The sequence below is a fragment of the Xenopus laevis genome, chromosome 8L (assembly GCF_017654675.1).
Source record: "Xenopus laevis strain J_2021 chromosome 8L, Xenopus_laevis_v10.1, whole genome shotgun sequence".
Classification (NCBI taxonomy): domain Eukaryota; kingdom Metazoa; phylum Chordata; class Amphibia; order Anura; family Pipidae; genus Xenopus; species Xenopus laevis.
This window is the reverse complement of record NC_054385.1, coordinates 34,339,800-34,352,362: the sequence shown is the minus strand read 5'-3', so window position 1 is coordinate 34,352,362 and position 12,563 is coordinate 34,339,800. Positions and strand designations below refer to the sequence as shown.

The 12,563-nt window shown below is 41.7% G+C and overlaps 1 protein-coding gene across 1 annotated transcript; it reads left to right on the top strand.

Annotated features, from left to right (window-relative positions):
• The first annotated feature begins 3,065 nt into the window (after positions 1-3,065).
• LOC100127316 (uncharacterized) lies at positions 3,066-12,280 on the top strand. The gene is given in 6 exon segments (NM_001112881.1): positions 3,066-3,497; positions 7,737-7,884; positions 8,420-8,523; positions 9,487-9,604; positions 10,268-10,320; positions 11,430-12,280. Coding segments are annotated over 6 exon segments (813 nt in total). The 5' UTR covers positions 3,066-3,338; the 3' UTR covers positions 11,661-12,280.
• Positions 12,281-12,563: the final 283 nt, after the last annotated feature.

Sequence of the window (12,563 nt, the reverse complement as noted above, 5' to 3'; positions counted from 1 at the left end):
GGCATCTTCCATCAGCCCCTTGCCATTTGCCAGAATCCACAGATTGCCAGGCCTGGCCATCCAAGCACTGAGAAGGAAGAGCCATGGTCTGTTTCTTGTAGCATATATAGGATTTTGCACCCTAGCCACCAGACTCCCTAAGCAAGCTGCTTGTGGGTCATCCAGTGGATTTTCTGATATAGCACAAGTACATGACATACTGCAGGACTTGGGGTTGGGAGAGTTGAATAATGAAGATTTAGGGAAGACAAATATAGGGTGGCAGATAGTAATGTAAAGGAAGCTTCGCAAGTGTTACTGCAAAATGGGAAGTTGGCAGTATAAGTGGGGCAAAGTACAGCAGACACACAGAGAAGAAAAGGAGAAGTAGCAGTTTATACAGAGACACAAGCAAGGCAAAACAGTGAGAAACTAACTCTCATTTTTAATATTTAACAGCAAGTGCTGGATATCCAGGGCCTGAATCTAAAGTTGGACTTGGGCATATACAAGCAAGTGGCCAAAGCTGCAAATACCACAATCCCACATCTCACTTTTACTGCCAACGGCTTTCCTTGAAACTGACCAGTCATTTGATCTGCCACTGGCTGCATTTCCCAATGATTTTATTATGTCTTGTATTATTATTCAACTGCCCATGTCCAGAACTTGTAGCAATCAGTCACATGTTGTTCTCCCACAACAAGCTGATAACGATGAAACATTTCTTTAGAGCAGGTAAAAAGCTGTCTGGTATCTCTGGTGTTTGCCAGGTCCTTACATATAAGGAGTTGCAGTCGCAGAGCAACAATAAAAATGATGAAAGCAGTGAAAAAATTCACAGAAAATTAAAATGATGTTGTGTCTACCTGTTTGGAATGAGGAGTATTACTGGTATTGTGTCTTGTTGCTTCTGATACAGAGGTGAACAAAATAACCAGAAACACATCATGGAAAAGGGTTCTGAGGTAAATAATTACAAACGCAGCTACTTTGGTGATCCTTGCAAATGTGCCCCCTGTAGGGTTGCCACCTTTTCTGGAAAAAAATACCGGCCTTCCTATATATATATATATTTTTTTCCCTATTAATAACATTAGGATCAGCCATCATTTGTACCGGCCAGGCAGGTAAAATACCAGCCAGGTGGCAACCCCTGATCCCCCTGAAGCCCCTGATCTATCTAAAATTGCATGTTTTGGAGAAATTTGGGTAAAATATTTTTTAGTAGTGAGAGTTAACGTATCTTTTAGTCAAATCAAGGTAGAGTGCAGTGTTGGAATGGAAAACAGGGGCCCGCCACCAATGCCGAACCCATCAACCCCAGTCCCAAGGTGAATGGCCACAGCCCACAGAATTTAAGGCAACATATTCCAAGTAAGGTTGCAACCTGGCCGGTATTTTACCGGCCTGGCTGGTAAAAATGATGGCTGATCCTAATGTTATTAATAGGGAAAAAAGATAAATATATAGGAAGGCCGGTATTTTAGGTGGCAACCCTAATTCCAAGCAGTACAGGCATTTAAATGATGTTATGCAGTTGGTCTGCATGGTCACAATTCCAGTAGGGTTTAAAAAAATACTGGCCTTCCTATATATTTATCTTTTTTCCCTATTAATAACATCATATTTTACCAGCCAGGTGGCAACATACCTCCCAACATTTTGGAAGTAAAAAGAGGGACAAAAAAAATTTCCGCACGTAGTGCAGCAATTTTTTGACCACACCCCTTTCTGTGGCCACACCCCCTAATTACCATGTTTATTTTACAAAATTTGGCAGGTTATGAAAGTTTGAAAATATTTCTCCTTATCTAAACTGTGTTTTTGTGTCTCGAAATTGTTACAAAATATCTTATTTGCACCTGTTGCTGTTCTGGGCTCTCTGCTAAAAGCCAATTAAGTGAGAAACTTTGTTTCTTTTTCTGGCTGTTCAGTGCAGAGAAAAGAGGGACTTTCCAGTACAAATGAGGGACTGCGGGTTGAGCTGTCAAAAGAGGGACTGTCCCTCCGAAAAAGGGACAGTTGGGAGGTATGTGGCAACCCTAAATTCCAGTGACCAGAATTTCAAGAATCCCTCAAAATAAATGTATGTAAAATTGCTTATATAGCTTTTCTGGGCACTTTTGGTAAAGTACATGTTTTTTTTTTTCTAGTTTTCAAGATATTAGCAGTTTTTAACTTGCTGCTCATTTCGGACAAGTGGCTGCGGTCGGCTTAAACTGAATACGTGAGAAAGGGAAGATCTTTTGACGTTGCTCTGCTCAGAAAATAACGTTTTCTTGCTAAACAAAGACTGATAAACAGTGTAAAAACTCCATTTATGATTAATGTAAAGTTGGAATTCCCCTTTAGCAACGAACGAAGACATGAGCGACAGGCTGTGTGCTCGAGTTTTGGGAGTCGACTGGATGGGCTTTTATGACCACAAAAGAGTATAATGACTAAAACGTTGCCCTTATCAAGAATGGCAGTTTCGGTCTGCCGCTTGATCACTGACTGATAAGAAAGCCGGTAGCCGACCAATCGATAGGCTTTACGTCACAAGAGGGCGGGATGTTGAAAGCAAGCTCAGATACGGAACGCGCTGCGAGCGCCGCCCAGTAAACAACACCTGTTACCTGGGGAGACTTCTGAGCTCAGCGACCGTGGGTTTGGACCGTGTGGATCCATGACGTGCCCTTGAGGAGTGCTGCCTGTGTACCACCACATGCCCCTGATTGGCCGCCGGACTACTTCACTTACCATTTCGGCTGCGTATTTATAGGTGTCGGTGACTTTCACTCACCTGTGAGGGGCCATTTCCATTTGCCTGTTCCATCTACCTCTTGGGGGGGTATTATCTGCATCCCCTGGCTCTGCTGGATGGTATAATCCGAGTACCTGAGGAAAGCCTTGACCCAGATATACTGCTAATCCTGAGCAATAAGGCGATTTCAAGGACCCAGCTCTGTTTTGTGATTGCCTTTATCTGCCTGGCTGTGGTGCCCTCATACATCTCTCCAGCACCAGGACTATTGGACACAGGAGCTGACGTTCATCCCAGGACACTGCCAGGAAGTTCCTGCGGGATTCTGGTCCATTCCCTTGTACTGACTGTGTGTATCGACATAGTAACCCTCACTGCCTCTGCCAAAACAAGAACAATAGACCTGCTTATGCCATTGGAACTACTGGGACCACTGGCTAACAACCCAAAGCAAAGCAATTGACCGCCCTACCCAACCCCCATCCTGAGACGCCTCACCCCGACACCCACCTACCAACACCGAAGGTCAATTGGGAATATACAGGGTGTCCCCATTCTCCTAGGACTAGCCATTCCCATTTGGGCCACTGGTTCTACAGACCAGCCAATCATGGCGCAGGAAATCCCTCAGGTTCCTGATGACACCCTATTCCTATCTTTCCGGGAGCAGTGTGAGTCAACAGATGGCTGGGTCTGCTCCTACAACAAATCCGACATCGGGGTGTGGATGAAACCGGCTGGAAAAACATCCCTTGTGCACACTGTCAAGGTTAGTTTGCTACTAGGTCAAAGTGCAGAAGGATATGAGCAGTGGAAAAACAATTAGATATTTCATGTGTGTCGGCTAATACTTTTTGCAAAGGACAAGTACACGTAAGCCTCCAGCCCCGTCTTGTATCCATGAGTCACATGGAGGGTTTAACATGAGTCACATAAAAGGTTTGCCCCAAAACTTAAAAAAAAAAAAAAAAAAAAGAAGTGAATCAGAATGAATGGTAATTTAGCAAGTCCTACTCATGACTATATTCAATGTGCTTTCTAACCTTCTTACCTCCAGATGTTGTTAAACTGTCACAATGTTGTGAATTGTAGTCTAACAATATCTTGAGGGCCACAGGCTGGTGATCTTTTAGCCATAGTGCTGGTTCAGCGTGTCCTGGGCCCAGCAGTGTACATTACTTAGAAAACTGTAACCTCATTTGTTAAAGTAGTAGTAAAACCAAAAAATTTAAAGTGTTTTAAAGTAATGGAAATAAAATTGTAGTGTTTGCACTGCATTGGTAAAACGGGTTTGTTTGCTTCATAAATGCTACTATAGTTTATATAAACAAGCTGCTGTGTTGCCATGGGGGCAGCCATTCAAGCTGGAAAAGGGAGAAAAGACACAGGACACACCGCAGATAACAGACAAGCTCTGTAGTATACAATGGGATTCCTTAGAACTTAAGCTGGCCATAGACGCAAAGATTTGATTGTACGAATCGAAGCTGGCAGCTACAGTGGCATGCGGGTTGCAGACAAATAAATTGCCCTTGCATCCTTGCATGCTAGAGGAAAGTTTAGCCTTGTGGTAAGGCGGGGTCCTTTAATCTCTTGTTTTAAAGAGGTTGTTCACCTTTAAATTAACTTCTAGTATGATATAGAGAGTGATATTCTGAAACAATTTGCAACTGGTTTTCATTTTTGTTTTAAATTTTATTATCAGCTCTGCAGTTTCAGCCATCTTATTGCTAGGGTCCAAGTTACATTATCAATCGTGCATCGATGTGAATAGGAGAGGCCCGGAATAGAAAGATGAGCAATAAAAAGTAGCAATTACAATAGATGTGTAGCCTTACAGAGTATTTGTTTTGAAAACTGGAAAGAGTTAGAAGAAAAATGGTAAATAATGCAAAAACTATACATATAAAAAAATAATGAAGACCAATTGAATTAGAATTTACCATTCTATAACATACTAAAAGTTAACTTACGGGTGAACCACCCCTTTAATGCTGTATTCAGCTATGTAGTATATATATATATATATATATATATATATATGTGTGTGTGTGATAAACTCTGGGTGCACAATTATGTAAATAGTAGATACCTACTGGCGTGGGAAAAGGTATAAATGATTTACCATGAGGTCACCGTGCCAGTTGCCGCATGTTCCCTTATCTAAACGCTTTGATAAAGCTTTGTTTGTAGGCTTAAAATTCTGACTTGAAATACTTTTTATACCAATACAATTTGGGCCTTGCAATATTTCTTATTTTGTTTTACTCCCATATGTGACCGTCCCATATCAGAAGTTGCTTCTTCTAACGAGGCCTGAATTTCCTACAAAGTATTAATAATTATAAGATGGGACAGTGTGGGAGGATTATGGGTAATACAAATGTGCCCTGTATACTGAATAGACAGGGAAATGTGTGGCTTTGAGATTATAGCTGATAATGACACTAGGGCTTTCCTGTATATGCTGAATCGACACAGTGGATAGGTGTGGCTGTGAATTTACAGATGCTCACACTTGGCTTTGCATTGCTGGGAGAATTTCAGAATAGAACACAACAATTACACAACAATTCATTTGCATCACAGTGCTATAAACTAAACTTTTCAGGTACAGGTATTGTAATCTTTATAATATTTGTTTTGCCAAGCCCTCTGTTGAAATCATTCATTCTGTATTAACAAAAACGTGCCGATCACATTCACACGACAACAACCTCTTTGAATATGTCTGACATTGTATAGGGCCGCCACAAGGAAATGCTTACGATCTGATTAGTTTGGATTTTGCTATTCATAAGTATGGCACATTAGCTGCCAGCAAGATGGTGGTAGGCTTTCTTATGCAGGTGAGTCTCTAACCCCATACAAGGGCTGATCATGAGGACGTGGGGTGACCTGGATTTTATCTTTTGAGAGAATGTTCTGAGCGCACAATTAGATTATCCCTCACACTTTCTTTAACTTCAGTTTTAAATGGGGCTATGTAGGTTATAGGCAGGGCTGTATTTAGGTCCGATGCCGCCCTAGGCATCAGACCAAAACACGCCCCTACGTCAGGCTCGCTGACGTCACAAATCCTGCTCGCTGACGTCACAAGTTGTGCGGTCTGACGTCCCATGTCGTGCCCGCAGACGCTGCATCAAGCGCCGTATCTGCTAACGTCACGCCGTCAACTCCGCATCCGTGGCGGAGGGTGGGGGAGATTTTTTTTAAAAAAACAGGCACCCCCAAAACCGTGCCACCCTAGTCACAGGCCCTCGGGGGCCTATATATATATAAATAAGGCCCTGGTTATGGGTCCTCTATACATTCCTGTATCACTGTCAGGGACACGGCGTCAATGCGGTGAGTTGAGATACTCGCTTTAAGCAGCAGCACCCCCACAGGTTACCAGGGGGTGATTACCTGGCTGTGGGTGCTTTCGAGGAATTCAGTACAGAAGTACCTCTGCATTTGTTAGCTTTGAAATATCATAACTGATACCTTTGTACACAACCTCAAAGTCTGCGCTGCAAATACTTCATTGTACTTCAGCTTTCCATCATGTTACCTGTGCAAACAGAGCTAGTGCCAGAATGGGCAGATATCAATGACCAGTTGAAAGGGATGGCAGGCACCCAGAGAGTTTGTTATTATAGTGTTTTAACTTTTCACTCCCTTAGTTCTGAATTAGCTTTTAGTTGATTTGAAGGGAATTTAAAATAATCTTTTGAGAATTAGTTTTGCTAATATTATGCTTCTGTGTTGATATTCTCAAAACATGGACATTGAGGACAGATTTCGGAGTCTCTGCTCAATGGGGGCTTGTACAGTAAAGCAGGAGTCGTGTTCATCTACAGCAGGGGTCCCCAACCTTCTTTACCTCTGAGCCACATTCAAATGTAAAAAAAAGTTGGGGAGCAACACAAGCATAAAAAAAGTCCCTTGCGGTGCAAAATAAGCCTGTCATTGGCTATTTGGTAGCCCCTATGTGGACTGGTAGCCTACAGGAGGCTCTATTTGGCACTATACTTAGTTTTTATGCAACCAAAACTTGCTTTCAAGCTTGAAATTCAAAAATAAGCACCTGCTTTAAGGACCCTGAGAGCAACATCCAAGGAGTTGGAGAGCAACATGTTGCTCGCGAGCTACTGGTTGGGGATCACTGATCTACAGTTACCAGGTGCAGTCCATTGAGAAGAAACCAATCATTACAGACCTAATTAAAGGGGAACTCCATACCAACATAACTTAAGCTTTTTGGAAAGTAAACATAATTTCAAGCAAATTTGCAATATACATCAATTAAAAAATATGCAGACGTTTCATGATTTTTAATGGTTTGGGACAGTTCCCTAAGCCTAACCCCCTGCTCTCCTGCTGATCTGACTACTTTGCTGAGCTGGCTGACTACTGTTACTTTGTATCAGCAGCTGTCTATCCTAAGCCTGCATCGTCCAAACCCCACAATTCCATGCACACATGATTCCTATAAGGAAAAGAACATCACAGTGAAATGCATTGTGGGTTATATAGTTCCTGCATGCTGTCTGTTGGCTGTGGAGAAGTTGTTACAATTCGTAACATCAGTGTTTAGTTTCTCCTTCCCTGCCAGGATTTCAAATAATGCAGAAAGAGAACTGTTAAACAACTGGATTTCAGCATAGAAAATCACATTTATTTATACTTTTTGAAGAAACGGGTAACTGTGATGGGTATATTAGGGATTTCTGTGTTATGGGGGCCTCTTTATCAAATTTTGGTTTGGAAGCCAGTGTTCCCCTTTAACCACATTAAAAAACATCTTCAAACATCTTAAGGTGACCATTCACAAATAGATTTGGCCCAAAGGCCAAATGATCGGATCAGCCTGATATTTCCTACTTCATGGTGGGCATATCAGTTAAAGAGCAGGGTATTATAATGTATGGCTACTTTTAGATGTTAAAATGTCCACAGATTTTCATTATTCTTTCTGACTTTAGCTATGGCACCAGGATAAATGATATGTTTCCTCTTTACTCAGGGTCGCATGGCTTTCCCAGATGTTTCGGCCGACACCGTGTACGATGTTCTGCATGACACCGAGTACCGCAAGAAGTGGGACATAAACATGATCGAGACAAAGGATATTGCTCTGCTGTCCGCTAATGCCGATGTGGGGTATTACTCCTGTAAGTGCTGTGGCTAAATGCAAGAACATGCATATATGGAGTCTTAAATCATCTGGTTGTCATGCAGTGGTGCATCCATGATGGCATGCATTTTTGTTTGCAAATCTTTCACTCTGTAGAAATGTGTTTTGGCTGTATCTTGTATAGTAAATAAATTGGGCACTTGCCACACTGTTAGGAGTGCACTAAACATACCTAGTATATAGAGGTACAGTATGTGTTTCATTGTGGAAGATCAGACAACCCCACACTGTGGATTATATGGCTAATTACAATGCAACATATTTAAATGTATTAACAGCTATCAGATGTGCAGATAGAAGTTTCACACATTCGCCATCATAAATGATTCCGTTGGAATAATAACGAAAGAATTAAAGCAAGGGTTCATTCCCAGATATGGAAAGTATCACAACATTAGCAGCCCAGTGTCTGCTCTATATCTGAGATAATGTACCCTTACTTTCCTGTTGTTAAATGTATACAATATGCATATATCTACACACATGTTCTCATAACCTTGCTTTCTTTGCAGGGAAGTGCCCCAAACCCCTTAAAAACAGAGATGTGGTGACGTTACGCTCGTGGCTTGTACTGCCTGAAAGCTTCTTGATCATCAACTTCTCTGTGAAACACAAGGTGAGCTGAGATCCCTCCATTTTATTTCCATGTGACCCAAAACCATATCTGTGAATCAGAAGGGAGGTTTACAAAGCTGTGGTAAAAATGCCCCAGGCCCCCCAATAACAAGGTATTGGACTTAAATTCTCAGGGTACTAACTGAGCACTTTAACTTCCCAACAAAATTCTCTCCCCTTCTATGCCTCCTGGGAGCACTAGATGATATTGTAAAGTCCAAATATGCTAGAAATAGATACCGCTCACTATTATTCTACGTAAGGAAAAACATAGCCATGCAATGGATGAGTTCCCGACCTCCTTCGGTCAAGACATGGAAACAATTGGTTCACAACGCTATCCCCCTAATTAAACTAACATATGAAGCCAGAGGGACACTGTCCAAATATGAAAAAAATCTGGACACCATGGTGTGAGACGGATCTAAACTAAAAATTCTACTCTTAATTTTGAATATTGCTCCTTACTGTATCGAAATATTGTCTATATGTTACTCATGTATCATTTAATGTTGCTTCCAATTATTATACACCCTGAACTGTAATGGTTTTGGCTGAATGTATGTTATTAAAAATCAATAAAAAAGTTTCCTTAAAAAAAAAAAAAAAAAAAAAAAAATGCCGCTGGCCGCCTGGCTCTACTTCTGAAATGGTTCCCGCAGACAAATCTCTCCATGTGCTATTGATCAAATAGGGGACAGTTCTGGAAATGTGGTGCTTATAACTTTTTCTAACAATCCAATGCAGATTCCCACACTCCTTTTGGAATATTTTAGATACAAACAACATGATTAATAAGTGTACCGGAAACTAAAATTCCCGGGAGGCTCAAAATATATATATATTTTTTTAAATCAATATTTTAATATGCCCTTATTGATTGTCAATGTGTAACCCCCACACACACACACCTACAGTAAATACCCAAAATAGGTGGTAATATTGTATGTTTGTCACCCCACAGCTGTTTCCTCCTCGTAAGGACCTGATCCGAGCAGTCTCGCTTGTTGCAGGATATTACATTCATAGGACTGGATCCAACACCTGCACACTCACATATCTGGCACAAGTGGACCCTAGAGGTGAGTGGTGAGGGCAAGAATGTGTCTTTAAAGGAGAAGGAAATTCATTTCACACTTGGGGATGCCAAATGTTAGGCACCCCCAAGTGAATGTATTTACTTACCTGAAACCCCGGCTTCTTCTTTCTTGAAATTTCCCCGGGGTAGACGCATGCACAGTAGAATGAATTAGCCGGCTTTTGAGTTAAAGTTTGGCTTTACACTCTAATGTTCATACGCGAGAAGAAAGAAGAAGAGGATCGCTCCGTGGTGCCTGCTGGTATAATCCCTGGGCCGGAGCAGTTTTCTGCTGATAGGAGCACCGGCCCGGGGGTTATACCAGCAAGCACCACCATCGATCCTATTCTTCTTTCTTCTGGCGGCTGCGCATGCACATTAGAGCGAAAAGCCAAACTTTAACTAAAAGGCAGGCTATTTCATTCTACTGTGCATGCGTCTACTCCGGGGGAAATTTGAAGAAAGAAGAAGCCGGAAGAAGGTGGTGCTCACTGTAAAAACCCCGGGCTGGTGCAGTTTTCTGCTGATAGGAGCACCGGCCCGGGTTTCAGGTAAGTAAATACATTCATGCCTAACATTTGGCACCCCCAGGTGTGAAACGACTTTCCTTCTCCTAAATGTGCATTTTAATATGTAAATCTGTAACTTTATTTTATTTCCTTTTCAGGTTCTTTGCCAAAGTGGGTAGTGAATAAATCTTCAAAGTATCTGGCACCGAAGGTAACTTTGAGAATTCTCTGGCGCTGCTCTAAACTTCAGCCTTCTCCACCTTCCTTTCATCTTCATCCTTTTCTGCACATTATTTATTGCACCACCCATATCTTCAGTCTTGTGGTTTTAAGTTGTCTCAGCATTCACAAGTAACATAAAAAAAGAGTGTATTCTGCACAGGGTGCCTTATATATGCACATATTTGATTATCAATGGGCGCTGCCATAGTACTGTCCCTGTCAGGGGCAGAAAAATAGTTGAATGATTGCTAAGATATAGTGAATCATTTTGAACACCGTATATAACCCTTGTTTTATTTTCCCCATGAAAAGATGTCTGCTATTTGTATTTTAACTTCATAACCCAAAACTGGTCAGAGTGAAATGTTGCAGTCTGAGTCAAGAGACGACTGACTCTTTTTCTGTACGCTTATTTGCTCCTTATTTAGTCTCCCCTTTCAATTAGGGTTTTGCTGGAGTTTTCTCTCCAATTTCAGCACCACTATTGGACATACCTAGCCTTAGTGACTGGGCAGTGCATTGAAATGCATACTGTGTGTTGATGTGTTGCTTCTGATAGGCTAAAGCAGGGAACCCCAACCTTTTGAACCAGTGAGCAACATTCAGAAGTAAAAGGAGTTGGGGAGCAACACTAGCATGAAAAATGTTCTTGGGCTGCCAAATAAGAGCTGTGATTGGCCATTTGGTTGCCCCTATCTGGATTATCAACCTACATTGAGGCTCTGTTTGGCCGTGCACCTGGTTTTTATACAACTACAACTTGCCTCCAAGCCAGGAATTCAAAAATAAGCACCTGCTTTGAGGCAATTGGAAGAAACATGGGGTTAGAGAGCAACATGTTGCTCACAAGCTACTGGTTGGGAATCACTGGGCAAAAGCCTCTCTCTCTCTGATAAGTTGGAGCAACTTTTCAAACTAACATTGTACCCTATCAGCAGCATGCATTACCCTCAGATCAGCAGACCTCCCTAGTTAGTATGAGTTTCTACGTACACTTGTGGGGAGAAGAATAATATTTTTTTTTCTCTAAAGTTGTCAGTGTCCCTTTAAGTTGCCATGCTTGTCTCTAATATGACTTAATGTCCTCAATTACTCTAGATCCTGCGTAAACTGCACAAAGCCTGTTTGCAGTATCCATCCTGGAAAAATAAAAACCAGCCCGGATTTAAGCCATGGCTTAACCCTGAACAGAACACCTTACCTCGTATGTCCCTAAATGAGCTTACCCTGCAGCGAGCAGACTCCCTGGAACTTGTGGACGAAAGCAACCTTTGTGAGGGAGCAGAGGAGAAAGCAAAGGAGAAAGCAGACAACAGCGATGATGATTAGAACCCTAGAAAAGGAAGGAGCAGGTGTGCTGAACTTGAGTCACTAGATGCTACTGCTTAAAGAGTAATCTTACAGTCGTCTTCCATCAGACTCTCTGAAATAGTTATGCTGATATACTGTGATTGGGGCTCAGTAGAAATGTAGGGAAAAGGTATTGGGTTTATTCCCAATTATTGTAAGGGTAGTGTATGGTGGATAAGAACATTGAGGGGGGGTTTTATTGAATCACAAGTTCCATATTAAAATTAATTCCATAAATTGGTGTGGGTAACTGAGTCACATGACTGCTAGCACCATATGTGTTGGATATGTCCCACCACAATTCTTGTCCCTAGTACTCGCCTCACTCGTGGGCAGCAAATGGGAAAGGCAGTCTGTTTTTAGGTCTCAAAAATATACTTTATACTAACACCAACCAATCAGAGAAAGAAGAAGTTATTCCTGTTAGATTTATGTTAGATTTTTAGACAAAGGTGCTTTGGTTTGCTGGCGCAAGCTAAGAAGTGACATTCAGGCACCTTTTTATTCACATTGTGCCTTAATACAATTGTTGTTAAAATGATGGTTATTTTATATTTAATGTAAAACTTCATAGGCTTTAATAAATATTAATACTCGTACTAGGATTCTCTGCAGCAGTTCATTAAAAGCTTCTGTTTGTCCACTTCCTAAGGGGCACTGAAGACTGCTTGCCTCACAAGGAAAAATGAAACCTATTTATCACAATTCTAGTGTGTGACATGGGCCAAACATACACACGTGAGTACTGCACGTATTTATAGACTTGAGACAAATGGGCAACTGGGCCACCCAGTGTGGCCCTTTCTCATGTAGCTATATTAGTGCTGGACTCCAGTGCTTGGGGTGGGCACGAGAGCCTCTTTGCCTTCATTGCTGATGTCA